The 21622-nt window shown below is 37.2% G+C and overlaps 1 protein-coding gene across 11 annotated transcripts in view; it reads right to left on the bottom strand.

Annotated features, from left to right (window-relative positions):
- RIC8B (RIC8 guanine nucleotide exchange factor B) overlaps nt 1-21622 on the bottom strand; it is a 102090-nt gene that overhangs the window by 56705 nt on the left and 23763 nt on the right. For all 11 annotated transcript variants that reach the window (XR_009599970.1, XR_009599971.1, XM_042247173.2 and 8 more), the window contains one exon: nt 6851-7459. Coding sequence is in view for 9 of the 11 variants with exons in the window: in XM_042247173.2 (XP_042103107.1) it covers nt 6851-7459 (609 nt within the window). In the remaining 2 variants the exon portion in view is untranslated. The remainder of the gene's footprint in view (nt 1-6850; nt 7460-21622) is intronic.

The following is a 21622-nucleotide window of genomic DNA, read 5'->3' as shown; positions in this document are numbered from 1 at the left end:
TTTATTACTTTACCTTTTACATTTTAAAATCTCTTACCCATCACAAATTTTTTCTGTATGGTATAAGGTAGAGATTTAAATTTATTTATGTAGTTTTGGCTGTGCTGCGTCTTTGTTGCTACATGTGGGCTTTCGCTAGTTACAATGAGCAGGGGCTCCTCTCTAGTTGTGGTGTGTGGGCGTCTCATTGCAGAGGCTTCTCTTGTTGCGAGCATGGCCTCTAGGCATAACACAGGCTCAATAGTTGTGGCTTGTTGGCTCCAGGGTGTGGGATCAGGAGTTGTGGCCCATGGCTTAGTTGCCCTGTGGCACGTGGAATCTTGCTAGGCCAGGGATCAAACCTGTGTCCCCTGCACTGGCAAGCAGATTCTTAACCATTGGACTACCAGGGAAATCCCTAAATTCATTTTTAATTGATTAAAAAACCCACCTTTTCCCACTGCACTTCAGTGTTTCCTGTATCATAACTCAGTTGACTATATATGTATATGTTTGTTTCTAGACTTTTTATCCTATTATTTGTCTATGGCTCAATAAATATTTGTTGAATAAGATCTATCATTTAAGATGTCTTACTTAACAAAGGTTAAGTGGACATGATTTCCTACTATCGGTTATTCTGCTGTGTGACTACATAAACTCTTTGATCTTCACTGTCCTCATTTGTCAAATGAGATTAATATTCCTCCTGTCTCATATAGATGCTTGAAGGATTAAATATAATTGCTCTTTACAAAACAGTATACAAACAACTTATAAACCGTCATTTACTTCTTCAAGAGCTTAGATTTGATATCTTTAGGGCATCAGTATTTTCTCTTCTGTAATCCTACTATCGCCAAAGATTGATAAGGAAAAAAAATCCCTAAGACAGAGAAGAGGAAAAAAGAGAAAAGCAAGCACGCTTGTTGGGATAGAAGAAATCAAAATGAGGTGACACTAAAAGAGAGGTAGAAACTCATGAAACTGTTTGGAATCTTTTTTTGGTGGGGGGACCTTTTTATATAGACTTTGCTTCTTATGTATAGATTCCACTACTGTACCATTGCTTTCTCCTATACAATCTGTGTAATATTTTCATTTTTGTTTGGTAAAGGTATCAATATCTTCATACCTTTTCACTGAAAGCTTTAACTGATCTAATCAAGGCCTGAGAAAAAGTCTGAAAGGAGAATACTTCACACCAGTGAGTCCTAAACAGGCTATGTTATCCCAGGGTAGTTCTAATTAGTTCAAGAAGGTTTAGGAAACTAGTCCTATGAAAATTAAATTTCAGTTCTACAAAGGTGAAACATAAACACACACGCACACACAAACGTAAACATGTACTCTTACCTGGAAATATAGCTATACCCTGGGTAGTATTTCACCCTATATTTTACCCAGGCTATTTTTCAGTTATTTGTCTTCCTAAATTATATTATGTTCAAAGATCTCTGTCTCCTTATAGGCAAAGATTAAGTATTCTACCTTCACATCTTTTACAGCTAACATGGTGCTGGGCATAAAGTAATAAATGTTTTTTTGAATTAACTCACAAAGGGAAATATAAATGCTATAAAATAGTGTGCTGTATCTTCAAAAAAGAATCTGCTCTCTAAACAATGTTATTAAATGTTTTAGGTTTCCAGAAAAAATTTTTTAATAGTTTTGAAATTTTTAAAGGTATCATAAACTTTCTTTCCTCCCTGTCACTTAGGGCTATTTCTTATATATTTCTGTTTATGCAGATTGCACAAACTGCATCACATTTTATTTTTCATAAAACAAATACTCACTAAACATTTATTCTGTGCTAGGTATATTGCTTAGCAAAAAGACTAAGACAGTGAGGTCACATATACCTGCAAAGATCTATAGAATACATGGCATTTGTAGCATCTGTGTACTCTGAGGTAATTCTTTATTTTCAAACATACAGAAAGTGTAGAGAGTAAATAATAGGACAAAACAGTTATGTATATCCATCTGTTCACATGTCTGATTTTCCTATTGTACTGTTAGTTCTCTGAGGGCAAAGATGCTTTATAATGCATATTGTGTACCTAATATGAAACTCTGCATATGTTGGGGACAAAATAAATGTTTGTTGAAAAAATGATTCAGTTAAAAGAGAGAAACTTTATTTTTAATTAAATAATGTCATGTACTTTTTTCACATTTCCTTCAAAGTCTCTACAATAATTATGGGATCAATCTCTTCTGTTACAATGTGACATTCCGATTGACTCCTAAAGATACTCACTCTCTTATCTCACTCAAACAGCATCCTTTAATACTCAGATACTTGTACTACTTCTCTGTTTGTACTTGGTTGTCTGGCTCTAACATGTGTGCTTGTCCTTGTATTTTTTCACTACATTGCATGGATACCTAGGAAACACTGCAGAAGGGAACATATGTTAAAAGTAAGGGATCTCTAGAATAACATGCTTTCCTCGATGAGCCAAGACATTTAGCAAAGGGTTAAAACAGGAAGAAGATAGGATCATTTCCATAAACTTTTCCAGAATTGACTTTGGGTCCTATAAAAGGAATCACTTGACCATTTGACCTTTTAAAATACACTACTATCAGCAAAGGGAGAGAAAGAGACAGGGAGGAAGGTAGGGAGACAGACAGACACCACATGTGGAAATAAGGCTAGCTACATTTCCTAATGAATGGAAAAGAATCTCCAAATTCTACTGATAGCATTGGCTTCCAGATAGTAACACTGAGGCATGAATCTAAAATGAACAAATTCCACTAATTTGCTAAACCTCAAAAGAAATTTAATTTTCCGTTTTTGTGAATTATAAATGAACAGTCATAAAAATACCTACTGGAACAGTTAAAACCAAAACCAAACATATTTTTTTGTGACAACTGAGTTGTAAAATAGGTAAAGATTTTAAAAAGTGAAATGCTTAGGTTTTGAAAGGTATAAACTAGTACTATTCTTCTGAAGGTCAATATTTGGTAATACATATATATTTAAATACATATGATACATACAAAAAACCCTAAAGTTTTGAAAAATCCTTTGGCACAGGAATTTCAGGAATTTATCTACAAAGACTTTGTAAGAAAATTCACTGTATTACTATTTAAAGTAGCAAACAATTGCAAAAAACCCAAATTCTTACACATAGGGCATTTGGTAAAGGTGGATGGATCCTTATGAAGGAATACTTATAAGTATTTTTACACATATACTTGTGAGTGTTCTTTCATAAGGGCTTCCCTGGTGGCTCAGCTGGTAAAGAATCCGCCTGCAGTGCAGGAGACCTGGGTTCAATCCCTGGGTTGGGAACATCCCCTGGAGAAGGGAAAGGCTACCCACTTCAGTATTCTGGCCTGGAGAATTCCATGAACTGTATAGTCCCATGGGGTCACAAAGAGTCGGACACGGCTGAGCAACTTTCACTTTTGTTCTTTCATAAAGATTTATCTTTAACAAATATGAAAAGAAAGTGGTTATTAAAATTTATTTTTTTTGGATGCAGAACTCTATATCCCAAATGAAGTCTAGTTATAACCTAAATTTAAAGAAAAATAACAATAGCAACAGTAACAATCAAAGGTGCTTTTTTTTAAAGAAAGGGTGGGAAACTGAAACACTGTCCACTCAACCTCAGAGGTCACTCCTAGGAACTTTATAGCTTCAAGGAACACATCACGTAATCTACTACTCTTCAAGAACATTTATTGTGGAGAAGAAAAAAAGCAAGATGATAAAATGACTGCATTTTTGTTAAAAAAAAAGTATATATATATGTTTACATATTATACAATGAAGAATGATTAGAAAGATATACAGCAAAATGCAAATAAGGCTTATCTCTGAGTGGTGGGTTTACAGGTAATCTGTCCTTTCTTCTTGCTCATATGCTTTTTCCCTTAGATCTTTGAAGTATTATTTAGCAAGTATTCCCTTTCAGAATAAGGAAAATATTATTTTTAAATATGTATTTTAAAGTTGGATTCTTCCATACAGTCAGCTTTCCCATCTCTTTATTTCAGTTGGTATTTTATTTATTTATTTATTTATTTTTTCAGTTGGTATTTTAAAGTATTAGCAATTCTTTAGATGATTGCTCACCTGGAGAAAGATGTCTTTAATCTGACAATCAAGTAGATATTAAAATTCAGGTAAATGAACTCTTCCTGACAAGAGGAAGAGTTTCTCTGCACCCTTACTACAGATTTTCTTTATGCCAAGTTGTAGTGTATTAGTCTCTCAGTTGTGTCCAACTCTGTGAGCTCATGGACTATAGCCCACCAGGCTCCTCTGTCCATGGAATTCTCCAGGCAAGAATACTGGAATGGATTGCCAGTAATACATCCTCCTCCAGAGGATCTTCCTGACCCAGGAATCAAACCTAGGTCTCCTGCATTGCAGGCAGATTCTTTACTGTCTGAGCCACCAAGGAAGCCCAACTCAGTTTAGATGATCCCAATTTTGTTGGCCACATCCAAAGCATCATAGTCAAGTTGTAGACACCTCAATAAAAAGTATTCTATACTCTGATTTCTGTGTCTCTTCACATGCTGTTCAATCTCTGAGAAAGGTTTCCTCCCCTCATTCTTTAGAAGGCTGAATCATTCTCAGTCTTCAGATCTCAGGAGAGACTTTCAGAGGTCTTCTCTAACTATAGTAAATATTCTCCATCATTGTACTGTTTCTTTCCTAGCACTTAACACAATCTAAATTACATATTTGCTTACTAATTATCTGTCTCACCAATAGAACTGAAGTTTGCTTTAGTACTATTCACCAATATATTTCACAATGCCTGGGTAATACCTGGCAATTGTTCATAAATATTTGTTGACTGACTAAATGCTTGCTAAAATTTGAATTTAGAGACTTATGGAGACTCAAATGGTTTAAATTAACCTTTCCCATGCATGCATGCATGCGTGCGTGCAAAGTTACTTCAGTCGTGTCCAATTCTTTGCAACCCTATGGACTGTAGCCCACTAGTAGTCCAATTCTCCAGGCAAGAATACTGGAGTGGGTTTCCATGCTCTCCTCCAGGGGATCTTCCTAACCCAGGTATCAAACCTGGCTCTCTTAAGTCTCGTGCATTACCACAAGGGCCACCTGGGAAGCCCAACCTTTTCCAGACTCAAGACTCTGTTGTCAATACTGTTTACAACTTCAGATAATTTCAAAATAGCCCAGAGGCATATTAACTATGTACATTTTACAAAGGTTGTATCCAGTGATCCATGACTCACAAGGGATTTGTTGAGATGTCCACTTCAGGACTACTGATCCTTTATCATGTATCTTTTGAAAAATAAACAGTCTATAATACAGAGTAAGCATTTGCCACTTCAACATTTTCTAAAGCCTCTTCCAGCCCTGCTATTAATTATAACTGAAGCACACTAATTAGGGCTAATCTCAGTATACTGTTATTTATTACACATCATTCCATACATATGCTGATGTGCAGCCGCTGAACTATAAATCCTTTCTGTCAGGAATCTGAAAGGGTCTGAGCTACTATTTTGGACACAATTTAAATAACAGGGCCTCCAACAATGGCAAACCAACAGTCTCAGAAAAGCTCTTGCAACTAAATAGAGAACTTAAAAACACCAAAGCAAACAGTATAAGAAAAATAACCATAGAAGGTACCAAATAAGCATAGAGACATAACATTTTAAATACTTCCAAATATTTGGTTTCAAAGCACAAATGGAGCATGTGGGCTTTCTGCATCTTTTTCTGCCAAGTCCCAGGAAAAACTAACCATACTACAGTCATCTAAAACAGCTGTTAGGACTGATCTTCAAATATTTGGTTTCAAAATATAGACCTATTTGCACTTTAAAACTCAGATGCCTGCATACTGCTCCTATAGCACCACACTGAGATAATCCTTTCAAAGTAAGGTGCTGGCAAAAACAGACCTTTATTCATGGTGAGAACTGCCTCAAATAGACACGGGAAAATGTTAACTTAAGTCCTAAAGTCAACTGTCAAAAAAGATAATTTGCTCTGGCACCAAAATACTTCTTTTCTTTCTTTTTGTAAGAGACTATATTTTATGAGTTACTTAAGGTTAAAGAGTGATGGTAAACGTGAAATATTAAGATTGTAGAAGCAAGGGAAAAGGTTTGTCCTCTTCACTGAAAATAGTTGACTTTCTTAAACTAATCTTCTCATTCAGCATATTGTTCTTGTGGTACTCAAATACAAACTATCAAATCTGCCTCACTTTGGGTTGCTGGACGGTCCAAGCCACGGAAAAGGATCTTAGTCTAGAAATAAATCAAGTGGTTTAAAATAACCTTCCCATATTCTGGTGTAATTATACTGGTGTATCAGCATATATCCTAGCTGTATCCTACACTTCTGATAGAGTAACACATCAGGAGACTGGTATGACAGGTGATAAACACAGTGTCTTTTATTCTTCTGAGCAGATATCCACTCTGACTGACTGATTTCAACTGGCATAAATATCTCAATGTTTCTTTAAAACAGAGGCAATGAACATGCCTATACCTTTATGAATTATTATTTTGTTTCCCATCAACTCTTATAATAATTTAAACCTTGTTTCTGAAAGAGGCACTTAAAAAAAAAGAGACACATGATAGTACAACTCAAAAAGGAACTATACTTGGCACCTTACAAAACAGCAGTCCATCCTCACCCTATTCTGATAAGTGTCACACAGATGGAAAGAGTAAGAGTTACAAATAGTTAAGAAATGTATCCTGAGTCATATAACTGATTAATGTGGGAATTGGAAACTTCTTCCATTTCCCTGTTTAGCATTCCTTTGTTTCAGGCAGCTCCCAAATCAATGAAATTCCAAGCAGACGAGAATACTCTTCTTGACCTTACCTCTTTATGCACCTTCCAACTGTCTACCGTCACATTGAAGAGAGCTTTAAGGGCCTCAATGGCACAGTCTGTCTCCTGAGGTGAGAGAGGAGGTCCATTATGGTCTATGGCCGATTCATATTCATCGGTCCACTTGATGCTAAAGGCACTTTCCAAGATCTGGGTTAGCAGCGGTAGTCCTTGGAGCTCATAGCGCAATTGTGACCTGATGTCGGTGTGCAAAAGTGACAGGACGAAGAGCAAGCGCAAGTCAAAGCACTTAATGTCATTGATAAACTTTCGGTCCTTGCACTTTCTCAGGAGGTTACAGAGCTTTGCAGCAAGGTTAAGTTCCAGACTGAGCTGCTGTGCCATCTGACTGTTGAACACTATGTTACAAAGACATTTTAATGACTCCACAATAACTGGGAACTCTGACACCTTCTCCAAAGAATCATCCGACTCATTTAGCTTGGCTAGTCGCAGCAGTATCTGCATATTTTCCTTGGTTGTTACAGGAACTAAAACCTTTTTGTCTCTGGAGAGAATGCGGAGAACTTCCAGGCAGGACACTTGACATGTTGTTGGGATGTCCTTTAAAAGGACTTTAAATATGCCTTCACAGAGTTTCTGAAAAACAAGAATGAGTATGAAAAATATGGTTATTTGGCTTAAGTGATTTAAAATGGACTGTTTCTCTATCAGTGTATTAAACTGCAGTTCAAGATCTGGCTAGAAAAGATTTTTACCTTTTTAAAGTCACAGAATGTTAGAACTGAAAGAGACCTTATATTTGGTGCACTTCTTTCATTTTACAGATTTGGAAATTGAGGGCCAGAAAGGTTAAGCTACTTGTATGAGGCCAGAATGAATTAGTGGGGTAGCAAGAATAACAGTATGGGTTTCCTAACTTCCAGCCTAATATTCTTAGTTTCAAAGAGAATTAGTGACTTTATACAGATGAGTTTCAAATATCTTATATAAGTTTGTTCTCAAGAATTTTTAACATCAGACTACATATACTATGAGGATTGAAGGTAATCGTCTGAATCATAGCTATTCCCCTCCTGGAAATAAAAATTAATGCCTTGAGAACTGGTTCACATTTGGCCACAAGTATAGGCTCTTATAAAAAGACTTAAAGAAGCCTACATTTATGCCCAGTTTCAGCCTTGCTAATGTTTTCCGAATTTATAGTACTATGGGCAGTAGTCCCATGTTATATAAACCTTAGAACTCTCTTTAGCTAATATGTAATAGCATTTAATTATCAAATGACCCCAGAGAAGATATTTTGCTGACAACATTGCTAACAATCATTTCAAGTACTGGGTTGCAAAGAGGGCTCAGCTAGCATATGTGATTCCTTTCAGTCAATTGCAAAAAGGTGCCCCTCTCCACGCTAACTGCAGACAGTGTTCCTACTGGGTGGTCAAATTACCAAAAAAGCCCTCTTCCTCCACACAGCCCTGTGCCAGGACACATGGCTTAGGAAGCTCAAAGTGTGGGCAGGATCTTAGCTCTCCGTTGTTCTCTTGGAGTAGGGCACAGATTACACAAGTATACTAGTAGTCCTGGTTCTGAATCTTGCTACCACTATCTCAGAAACAATTCTTTATTTGGACCCAAGTGTACGCTATCTTGAATTTTTTGAAAAAGTTTTTTCTGTCATTGCCAAATTTAAGAACCACTGATAATTCTCTTAAAAGTCAATGTCCAGTTTTCTTCTCCATAAACTGCAGATCTGGGTCTCTGAACCTCAAACCTTGTATGAGGAAAAGCAGGTATAACCATTCCACTGCCAACCATTTCTATACCCATTATATTTTATAAAAACAAAAGCAACAACTATGACCAATACGAGGTTTTACAAAGTTTCTATTACTCTGTCATCAGACTTTAACTAAAAGAGGCTATCTGTGGGTCAAGAATTATGATCTTGGCAGAAATTTTAGGCCATGTGCATCTTCTCAGTACATCTGAGTCAAACAGCTATGGAAATGTCAATTTTAAATGTACTATGTTCTCTAGATGGAGGTGGAAAAAAAATTAACCTAGCAAGCTAAAAAACACTTCACTACATTGATAACTCTATCCCTTAATATACCTGATTAACTAGAAGGGACTTCTACTTAATATTTTAATATCATCATAAAAGCATTTTTTTCATGAATGCTGTTTCGGGATAGAGGAAAGTATAATATGCCCATTATTAATAATACATAAAATAGGAAAATTTCTCCAATTTCAGATTTTTCACTTCCGAGACAAAGAAAAAAAATATCTTTTACACACTGTTTCCTACGTGCTATATTCCTGGGTGGTGGAGTTAAATAACCTTTGTTCCCATATAATTTTAACCAAGAAGGAATTATCTACATTCCTATTTAAGAAATACATAATAAATAAGGTATTATAAAATATTACATACATGTATTTGGAGTTCTACATATCTAATAAAACACAGAAATCTTTAGTTCTTTTCTTTCTAAACCAAAAACAATAATAAAATCTCCTCCCCTCGCTCCAAGTCTGTGGGTAGGAATGACTTCTTTCTTCCTCCACTGTCAGATTCAAGGAAAAAAAAGAGCAAAGTATGAATACAAATAGCCAAGGCTATAAACCAAACGGACTGTTAAAACTCTGGGACATAAGAAGGCTACATAAAAGCGATTACAGAGGCCTACAAAATTTAGAGTTAAAAACTGCCTCACCTAAAGGCTTGCAGGAAATCCACAACCAAGACTGTTTCAAGCACAGTTTTCAATCAGTTGTTTTTAGATATGTCATTTCTCATCACAGACTTGCCTCACATGACAACTGTTAGGTAGCTTTTTGTTATAATGTCTCTTGAAAAGTAATAACCACTTCTTGGACAATGAACCCCTCCCCTTTTGTATTACAACTTTAAAAAAAAATCAAAGACGTACTCAAAATATAAGAAGTTATATTTAACAGACACATTCATTGCTCTACTCAATACAATTATTTCTATTTAGAGAATATTATAAAGAAAAATTAAACCATGTACCGCATTTGGATGAATCAGAAGTTTTTCTTTGCATATGAACCACATTAAGAACACTGAAGAGGTAGCATTCCTTATGATTCCCCCATCTGTTGAGTGCATGAAAGACTTCTGTTTCAAAGGTGCTCTTGTTTCTTTATTTTGCCTTAACAGTATTTTCCTGTACTATAACTGTTTTTTTCAGTTGATTTTACTCCTTCAAAAACATGCCTTGCTTTCTTCAAATGCTTTCCATTGCTCCCTGCTGCCCACAGAATACAGCTGAAATAAGCTCAGTGTCCCCTTTCCTATATCTCTGTCACATACATACACCCTCCCTTTTCTTTCCTTTCCAAGTGCTCCAAACGGACTCCCAGTTCCCTGACAATATGTCCTGAACCTTCTCCCACCATTACCTCAGCATGGCCTACCCTGTCCCCATTTCCACCAGTCAGGACTCCACTCTTTTTCTAAGGCTTAATTTGAAGACTGAAGGGAACAAAAGATTCCCCAGCTGCTCCATCTGCTCTCCTTCTATACAGCACTTAGTATCAATAAGCACTTAGTTCCTTATAGAGTGAGATGGATGTTGGGGCATCTCACTCCTTTCATCTGTATCCCACTGGCAGGCCCAGGTGTGCTATAGCTGTTTTTTTTGTTGTTTGTTTGTTTGTTTTTAATTTTTTTTAAATTTTAAAATCTTTAATTCTTACATGCGTTCCCAAACATGAACCCCCCTCCCACCTCCCTCCCACAACATCTCAGTGCAAGATACCCACATACTCCCAAAGATTATCTGCTTTAAAGTTTACTACCTGACTCTCCAACCCCTTCCAAAGAATAATTCCTTTGTATTCCTCCACCACCAGCCTCCTCTCACTATCAAGTCTTCTCTTCCTCTTTTTGTAAGTACAATAAATCATCATTACATAACATTTTAAGTACAAACTGTTTTTATTAACTTTCTAAGTATTTATTTATACAAACTTGTTATCACGGTTCAACTGATATATTTTTTAATCTGAAAACTATTTTGGTATCTTAGATAACCATGAAACACATAATTTTTTTCCATTAAAATTGATGGAAATATCTTCTGCTTTAAAATCTTTTCACTAAGAGGTAACGTTTTCAGGAATGAACTAAAGTCATAAAGCAAAGCTTAGGTATGCTCATAAAGTATAATTACTTCAGAGAGGCTGACAAAAAGCCCTTTTAAAATGCTCATTAGGTTGCAGTGCGCGTGCTCAGTCGTGTCAGATTCTCTGCAAGCCCATGAACTGTAGCCCACTGTGAATGGTATTATCCCAGCAAGAACACTGAAGTGGCTTGCCATTTCCTTCTCCAGGGGATGTTCCTGACCCAGGGATCGAACCCACATCTCCTATATTGGCAGGTGGATTCTTTACCACTGAGCCATCTGGGAACCCCCCACTAGCTTAGTAGCCATGGCTATTTCCATAAAGTTAGGCTGTAAGACCCAGCAGCAGAGACTCAAGATTGAGATTCTCAATGTTAATACCATGTTTTGTCAAAAAATTTTTGGTAGCTTGCTCCCTAATGGAAACCCTAGAGTATACTATAGTAATGGTTTTCAGCATGCATCATAATCTCTTAAAAGAATTATTTGTTGTTCTTGTTAATTTTATTGAAGTAGAGTTGATTTACAGTCTTGTGTTAATATCTACAGTACAGCAAAGTGATTCAGTTACACATATATATGTATATATTCTTTTGCATGTTCTCTTCTGTATGGTTTATCACAGGATACTAACTATAGGACTCTGTGCCGTATAACAGGACCTTGTTGTTTATCCATTCATATATAATAGTTTGTCCCAAACTCTCAGTCCTTCGCTTTCCTACTCACCCTCCTCCATGGTGAACCACAAGTCTGTTCTCTATGTCTGAGTCTGTTTGTTTCATAGATATGTTCACTTGTGTCATATTTTAGATTCCACATATAAGTGATATCATATGGTATTTGTCATTCTCTTTCGGACTTATTTCACTTAGTATCATAATCTCTAGGTGAGGATTGTTGAAACACAGATTGAATCAGAGTTTCTGATTTAGTCAGTCTGGAATGAGGCCAGAATTGGGACTCTTAACAAGTTCCCAGTTGATGCTGTTGCTGTCAGTTCAGGAGCCAATGAACTACAACTAACAATGGACTGATATAACTTGGACGTTGGGGACCAGGGGTTAACTGAGAGTAACTGACCAGATAAGCACAGAAAAGTAGGCAGAGCTGAAAGCCATTAGCACAAACACCGTAACTTCTCCTCAACTGTCCTAAAGACGTATCAGGGTGGCAAGAATAGGGATGGGATGTCATTATCTGGTCATACTACTTTTCGTAAATATTAAAAATCACTTGAGGTGTAAAGTGTATTACTTGTTTAAGATCAGTGGTCCTAGGCCTGAAACTTGTTCAACTTATCATAGACTCCAGAACTAGAACAGTGTTGTGATTAAGAGCAGGGGTTCTGGATTTAAATTTGTGTTTAAAGGTTGACTCTACTCTCTTCTAATGGTGTGATCTTGGAAAGTTACTAAATGAAATCACATATGTAGAGTACTTAGAACAGTGCTTGGAAAGCATTAAGTGTTCAGTACTGGTTATCATTTATATATTGTTATAAGGTAAAGATCTCAAATCCTCAGCTTAGGATTTATGATCCTCCTTGAGAAATCTGTATGCAGGTCAGGAAGCAACAGTTAGAACTGGACATGGAACAACACACTGGTTCCAAATAGGAAAAGGAGTACGTCAAGGCTGTATATTGTCACCCTGCTTATTTAACTTCTATGCAGAGTATATCATGAGAAACGCTGGACTGGAAGAAGCACAAGCTGGAATCAAGATTGCCAGGAGAAATATCAATAACCTCAGATATGCAGATGACACCACCCTTATGGCAGAAAGTGAAGAGGAACTAAAAAGCCTCATGATGAAAGTCAAAGTGGAGAGTGAAAAAGTTGGCTTAAAGCTCAACATTCAGAAAACAAAGATCATGGCATCTGGTCCCATCACTTCATGGGAAATAGATGGGGAAACAGTGGAAACCGTGTCAGACTTTATTTTTTTGGGCTCCAAAAATCACTGCAGATGGTGACTGCAGCCATGAAATTAAAAGACACTTACTCCTTGGAAGAAAAGTTATGACCAACCTAGATAGCATATTCAAAAATAGAGACATTACTTTGCCAACTAAGGTCCGTCTGGTCAAGGCTATGGTTTTTCCAGTGGTCATGTATGGATGTGAGAGTTGGACTGTGAAGAAGGCTGAGCGCTGAAGAATTGATGCTTTTGAACCGTGGTGTTGGAGAAGACTCTTGAGAGTCCCTTGGACTGCAGGGAGATCCAACCACTCCATTCTGAAGGAGATCAGCCCTGGGATTTCTTTGGAAGGAATGATGCTGAAGCTGAAACTCCAGTACTTTGGCCACCTCATGCGAACAGTTGACTCATTGGAAAGACTTTGATGCTGGGAGGGATTGGGGGCAGGAGGAGAAGGGGACGACAGAGGATGAGATGGCTGGATGGCATCACTGACTCGATGGACATGAGTCTGAGTGAACTCCAGGAGTTGGTGATGGACAGGGAGGCCTGGCATGCTTCGATTCATGGAGTCGCAAAGAGTCGGACATGACTGACGACTGAACTGAACTGAACCTGCATTTTGAGTCTTCTCTTTCATACTGCTCCCCTATCAAACCCTCCTCTCTAATTATATTTATTTCAAATTATTTCATGTAGAGTTTTTTTTTCTTTCTTGCTATCTCCCTTGTATATGCATCAGTCCTTCTCCTTTGATTATTTAAGTTTTATCCATTCTCCAAAACTAAGCTTAAAATTAACTTTTGATATAAAGTTTTTCCTTACTACTTCAGCCCCCAACATTCTTCCTCTCCAAGTAATGCCCATACCAAAATTTGTAGCAATCATTGGTATTTAGTGAATTCTTCCTGTTGTTTTATGAGTTTGCCTCAGCTACTAAAAGCTCTCTGAAGGTAGAAAGGACATCTTTCTTTTATGAGAGAAGAAAATGTACTGTAGAGGCTTTCAAATCAGAAAAACCTGGATTTAACAGCCAGCTTTACCACTATGATTCAGACTTTTTTTTTTTTACTTCTGTGAGCCTCATTTTCTCATTTGTAAAATGGGAATAATATCACTTATATCTCAGAGGGCTGTTGTGAAAGAGTCTCTGGGACATAACAAGCACATTTGAATTGTGACTATTATTGTGTTTTATTTCTTCATAATCCTTGCAGCCCTCAGCAGAGCAACAAGAACACAATGAGCACCCAACATATAAACTGATTATACTAAGAAGTTCCCTGAATTTAAAGCATTAGTAGAAGTCAACTAATGTTGCCCGGATAGTTGCGCTTTCTAAGAAGGAATGGGAGAAGCAGTACAATCACGCTGTTCTTGTGATTGTACTGGTAAGATGGTTTGTCCTATGGTGTAAAAAAGTCTTTTTATATGAAAAGCAAAAATTATGTGACTTCAAATAAAGTTCTCTTTTCTGAAGAGTTTAAATTCCTTATGCATGTTATTTAAAATGTAAAATGCATTAAACTATCAAAGAAAATAGAAAATACATTTATAATTATACTATGTAGTATTAACATATTTTATATGCAGTGGACAGATTTATCATTAGTCAATCTACTTGAGTATCAGTAATAAGCACATTACTTCAGCCTACAGAATCACAATCATCATGTGTAAATAATTTTGTTTCCTGTCTTTTAAATTTACTTTTTCCACATTGCTATAGAGTCCTTATAAACGTAATTTTAATTTGAAAGTGAAAGTCACTCAGTCATGTCCAACTCTTTGAGACCCCATGGACTATACAGTCCATGGAATTCTCGAGCCTAGAATACTGGAGTGGGTAGCCTTTCCCTTCTCCAAGGTATCTTCCCAACGCAGGGATCAAACCCAGGTCTCCTGCATTGCAGGAGGATTCTTTACCACCTGAGCCACAAGGGAAGCCCAAGAATACTGGAGTGGGTAGCCTATCCCCTTTCGAGCAATTTTAATTTGATGCAATATTAAATATGACTCCTGTTTTCAACAGGTGTTTAGCATGAAATATAGCAGAGTTCAGGAAAAGCAGTGGACTTAGTATCAGAAGGGATGATTTCATAATTTTAATAATAATAGCAACATTGTTTGCTTAAGTGCTGTATAGTTTACAAAAAACTTTCATATACATTCCTCAATCTAAGGAATGCTTACTGAACACTGACTATGCTAAGTCACTTTAGTCGTGTCCGACTCTGTGTGACCCCACAGACGGTAGCCCACCAGGCTCCCCCGTCCCTGGGATTCTCCAGGCAAGAACACTGGAGTGGGTTGCCATTTCCTTCTCCAATGCATGAAAGTGAAAAGTGAAAGGGAAGTCGCTCAGTCATGTCCAACCCTTAGCATGGACTGCAGCCTACCAGGCTCCTCCATCCCTGGGATTTTCCAGGCAAGAGTACTGGAATGGGGTGCCATTGCCTTCTCTGGAACACTGACTATATGGTTCTTGAAATGACTACCTAAGAACACTTAACTGAGAAGTAGAAGGCCAGGACTCAATCCAGATCATCTGACTCCAGTGTGATTTCCACTTAAGTCCATGATCATACTATGCTATCTCTCATTTAGCTGTGACCCTCAGTATGTCACTTTATGAGATTTTCTTCTTCCTCTGTATCGTGCATCAAGACTCTTTCAGGCAACCTTCTTCCAGCTCCAGAATGGTAAGCTTTTCACTATCAATCTGTAAAACCAGGATTAGCTGTAACTTCAACTATGAAACAAGCGAAAACAGGCTATGACATATATATGAGCATTCAAATAATGTATCCATCATGATTTATATGCTATCCTAAAAGTTTATTTCTAAAAATATTTTTAAAAGAGAAAAGTCAAGTTTTATATACACAAAGAAAATGTCTTTGCTTATAATATAGACATCATAGTTAGTCTATTATACTCTGGCAACTCCAAAGAGGTAGTAAGAAAATACTTTTGAGACAAATATTACTACTCAAAAGTGTCTGCAGATTGGTGCCAGTTCACAAACTGTTATCAGACCATCCCTGGTAGCTCAGCTGGTAAATAATCCACCTGCAATGCAGGAGACCCTGGTTTGACTCCTGGGCTGAGAAGTTCTGCTGGAGAAAGGATAGGCTACCCACTCCAGTATTCTTAGACTTCTCTGGTGGCTCAGATGGTACAGAATCTGCCTGCAATGAGGAAGACCTGGGTTTGATTCCTGAGTTGGGACGATCTCCTGGAGGAGGGCATGGCAACCCACTCCAGTATTCTTGCCTGGAGATCCTCATGGACAGAGGAACTGGTGGGCTACAGTCCATGGGGTCACAGAGTCAGACACAACTAAGCACATAAAAAGTTGAGAATATGTATTCAGAAACTGTTATAGTGATTTGACTTTGCTATCCAAGAATGTAATTATTTAATGATTCATTTTTATTGTACTTTCAAAACTACTGGTCTATTACAAATTAGAGGAAAATTAAGAAACAAATAAGCAAAAAACTTGGTCCTTCATCACAAATAATGTGAAGGCACAGCTCTAGAGAATGCATTTTATCCCATATGTTTTCTTCAAATATATAATGAAGGCAGTAAAATTAACTCAGATCCCAGAGTAATGAGGAAATACTATAATGCCTCATAAACAGACTTTGTTTTTGTTGCTCAGTCACTAAATTGTGCCCAACTCTTTTACGACCCCATAGACTGTAGCCCGCCAGGCTCCTCTCTGACCATGGGATTTTCCAGCTAAGAATACTAGAGTGGGTTGCCATTTCCTTCTCAGGGGATCTTCTAGACCCAGGGACTGAACCCACATTTTCTCCTTGGCAGGTGGACTCTTTACCACTGAGCCACCAGGGAACTTATTAAGGCTTTAATTATTAGGCACTGTGGTAAAAAGTGATAGATGTCCATCAAAATCCATCCTCCCTTTCTTAAACAGTAAGAGAACTGTGGCAAGTTTCATGGCTGCCTGGTTACACTACATTCCTCAGCTCTTCTTCATGGCCATATGATTGAACTCTTGCTAATGGAACATATGAGGACACACTGTATGCCCTTTTCAGGTTTGGGTCATTACAATAGTGGGCATGCCTTCTCCCCTTTCTTGTCCCCTTCTGCAGCCCAGAACCTGGAAGTGGCAGCCCAGTATAGGCTAAGACAATGTTCAATGGCAAAGATATGACTTGACAAACCTGTAAAGAAGCTAGGTCACTGAATCATCACATGGAGCAGAGCTACTCACCTGCATGGTTGATCACCTATGAACTGTTATTTGGAAAGGTAATAAACGCCCATATTCCTTAAATCACTTCTTCATTGGGGGTCTCTCTGTTGCAACAACTTGGCTTTACATTTAAATAAGAATGTACCTTTGAAATATGATGTCCTAATGATGCCCCATATAGAACTTCTTATACCATCATTTCGTAAGTAACATAAGTGATATTGTACCTCCCTGGTGACTCAGATGGTAAAGACTCTGCCTGTAATTCAGGACATGTGGGTTCGATCCCTGAGTTGGGAAGATCCCTTGGAGAAGGGAATGGCTACCCACTCCAGTATTCTTGCCTGGACAGAGGAGCCTGGTGGGCTATAGTCCATGAGGTCGCAAAGAGTCAGACATGACTGAGCAATTAACATTTTCAATGACTAAGCAACTACTCTATATCTAATACCAAGACTCAAGACTAACTTGGCCTGTTTGTGCCATGGTTGGTTTGTATATTCATTTGTTCATCTATTTATCTATTCATTAACAATTCACCAAATGTCTGTTTACTAAATTCAAGATAAAATGGGAATGACAGTATCTACTTCATAGGGCTATTTGGGGAATTAAATAAGATAATATGTATGTGCTGCCTTAGAATAAAATACTCAGTTTACCACTATAACTATAATGCATATGCCATAATAGAAAATTTGAGTTGCCAAGTCAGAGAGACTTCACTTTGCTATTTTATTAGCTGTGAGATCTGGGCAAGTTATTTGTTTTTTTCTGAGCATAAGGTTCATTACATGTGAAATGGGGATAATACCCTATATATTACAGTGCTGCTTATTAAATGAGAGGATGGTACACAGTAAGAGACAAAATTGTACATTTCTAAGGACAAGACCTCTAAAAATGGGCCAATGACTGAACAACCAAATCAAAAATGAAATGGCAGTGAACAGAGAAAGTGAACACTGCAAAAGACAAGGACTAAACTAATGTCTGTTTTATTTATAAGAAACAGGAAAATGCAATAACTTTTCAGTTCAACTTGGAAAGAGGGGCAGAGTACACACACAGCAGAGGCAGTGAGTTCAACTTGGCAGTAACCCTATGATAACTACAGGCCAGAAAACAGTTGAAGAGCCAAACAAAATGAGTATAATTTCTAGAATCAGAATATTAAGAGTTATAAAGGGCTATAATGACTACTTAACATCAATAAACACTAGCAGTGCAAAAGGTTCTATTAAAAAAATGGGTTTTGTTAAAAGAATAAATCTGGGAAATTTATAAGGCTTATTAAAATATTAAAGATTCTCAGATGAACTATAGAAAACATGTTTTTTAAGCTGATACTTCCTTTATTTATTTGACCATAGAATCCTTTTAGAAAATAATACTTAATAACATATTCACATATGTTAATAATAACATATGTTAATAACACATTGTGTGTGTGTGCCCAGTCATGTCCAACTCTTTGAGACCCTCTGGACTGAAGCCCACCAGGCTCCTCTGTCCATGAGATTATCCAGGTAAGAACAGTGGAGTAGGTGACCATGCCTTCCTCCAGGGGATCTTCCCAACCCAAGAATGGAACCTATATCTCCTGCATTGCAGGTGGATTCTTTACCCATTGAGCCAACTAGGAAGCCCATACTCAGGATCAGGGGATTTACTTTATAGATAATGAAAATTGACTCCCAAGGAAGCTAAATGATTTGCTTAAGCAGCACAGAAAGCTACAATGGAAAAGGGGACTAAGATTATTATTTGACTCCCAGTCCTACTCTCTTTTCATTCTACTGGTATCTGGTGACAAAATAAATAAAAAATGAATGTTACAACATTCAAAGCAATTCTGGGATAAGCTAGGTCTGTGAAAGGAATTACTAAGGACTGATTGTTTTTTCTCCTTCAACAGACAAGTCCTTAAACATGGTTCTTATTATTATTTTCTGTTTCTGGTCTTCTATTGTGTGCTGAAATACCTATCCATTCTCCTTAATAGAATTAAACACTTTCTCTCTAATAAGAGTGGATTCCCCATCCCACCCCCACCTTCTTGTCCATTATGTCTGCAGTGTTAGCCACATGCTTGATTTATGCTCTCACTGCAATCAACCAGTGTTCCTATAGTGATGGGAGAGAACCCTGCTCTTAAAATAGGCACATTCATCTGGGAGATTTGGCACAATGCCAGAGATACTTAAAGTCACAGGACAATCCTTGTGCATCCTCTTTAACTAGAAGATTTACTAAAAGATTTATCAAGGGTGGAAACAGGGAAGTGTTTCTACATGAAAATAAACAAATGTGTTACAACTTACAATACAAAAAGTCACATGAATTTTTAAGATAAAAATTTAAATGGGAAACAGTTTTGTAGTTAAGGCAAAGTCCCTTGAATGATGCCTCCCTGGCTTCTCAGGGTTATGCCTACACTCTTTTCTGATGGATGTCACTGGATATATATTCCACAGGGATCTAATTTTAGTTCTTAACTGGAGCTGAAGGTCAGCCACCTAAATCTGATAGTTCTAAACTTTTGCCTTCTGTGCACAGCAATGTGTGTGTGTGTGTGTGTGCGTGCACGTGCGCACACACACATGCATATGCACAAGACAGAAACAGATGTATTAAATTCTAAAATAAGCTTATTATAATCAATAGTTGAAACAGTGCTGTCACTGCCAGAAGACAGACCTATTAAAAAATAGTATTTTACAAAAACATTAAACAATTAATGGCTTACTGCCAGGATTCTACACTGCACTTCTAAGAAAGGTTAGAGAGGATTCTGGAGGTCAAATTTGAAATCTCTTTATAAAAAGCAAAATATAAATAAATGCCCATGAAGCTGGTTTCAATTACATTTAGTTTAATATGATATGATACCTATACACTTTGGGTTTTTTTTTTCCTACTTTTACTATGGGAGGCAATAGTAATTATCACTTTTTAGTTAATGGATACTGTCCTTGTGAATGAAGTTTTTATTTCACTTCCTTAATTTCACCTTTAGCTCCCTTTCTTGCACATGTACATTTTTTTTCAATAATACAACCCTTCTGGCTATGTTCTATATCATGGTGATCCTGCCAAAAGACTGAGAGTTCACAGTAACAACAATTATGTAAGTTTGGCTCAAGTTTCTTTGCTAATTTAGCAATCCTGAGAAAGACATGATGCATCATCAAGAGTTCATTAACAGATGGGAAAAATAGCTTAGCTGTAAACGAAAACTTAAAAACCAATCAGCTGCCTTTCCCTTCTTGACTGAGGGCAGAAATGGACATGTCAAAACTATTAATCTCTCTTCAAATACAGTACCAGCCAACTCTGGTTTTCTTACTACTTAAGCAAGAGTCTTTATTTTTCAGAAAACGTTCTTCTTCACTACCTATACAAAACATATTTTAGTATTTTAAGTTAATATACTGACAAATACAGGAGCATTATCATTTGTTGCATTTTAGTTTGCCAAATAAGGGAACATTCTCACATTTAATCTTTACTGAGTTCTTAGCCAAGTCATAGTTTGATTATATAAAAGCACACTAACAAAGCTGGCAGATATACATTCCATCACAACATATATTCTATACCTTGGTGGCTGGTACAGATTCTCATCCCGTGGATCTCTACAGCTTTTTGTCTTTTTCAGTGTATCAAAGTGTTACCTATATAAGGTTTCCCTGGAATTTCTTTGTCTCCAACGTCGTCTACTCCACAATGCTCACCTCTTCACTCTGAAACACTCTAAATCCCTAGATCTCAGCTCTAGTTGCCCAGGCCCCTATAGAAGATAATCAGGGACTCTGATGGTAAGCTGAAGTTATGGACTAAATATTTGTATCCCCATTAAATTCATATGTTGATGTTCTAATCCCAGTGTGATGGTATTTGGAGATGGGGCTTTGAGAGGGTTATTAAGGTTAGATGGGGTCATGAAGGAGAGGCCTTGGTCTTATGGGAATAGTATCCTTTTTACAAGAGACACCAGAGGGCTGGCTCACTCATTCCCCACTCGCTTCCTTCTCTGCACAAAGAGGAGATCAGATGAGTACACAGTCAGAAAGCAGGTGAGTATAAGCCAAGAGAAGAGGTCTCAGAAGGAAATCTACCTTACCAACACCTTGATCTTGGACTTCTAGCCTCCAAAGCTGTGAGGCATAAATTTGTTTTGCTTATGCAACCCAGCTTTTGGTATTTTGTCATGGCAGCATGAGCAGACTAAGACAGCCGAGAATAAGGACAAGAGTAAAGTTGTTTCAATGAGACAGCTGTGATGTTAGAGGTCTTCAAAGGCACAAGAACACATGAGTGGTGTAGCAGAAAAAAAGCACAGAAACAGTTTGGGCTTTTTCTAATTCCTAGTTCTATTATTTTTTGAATTTGGATCTGGAGCAATTTATTTATTCCACCTAAAGCTAAATTTCATCATGTGTAAGATATAAATATATCTATTTCACAGTTATTGTGAAAGATCTATAT

Source organism: Ovis aries, chromosome 3 (genome assembly GCF_016772045.2).
Source record: "Ovis aries strain OAR_USU_Benz2616 breed Rambouillet chromosome 3, ARS-UI_Ramb_v3.0, whole genome shotgun sequence".
In the NCBI taxonomy this organism is placed as follows: Eukaryota; Metazoa; Chordata; class Mammalia; order Artiodactyla; family Bovidae; genus Ovis; species Ovis aries.
Note: the sequence above shows the minus strand (reverse complement) of the source record. Positions and strands in the feature narration are given on the sequence as shown.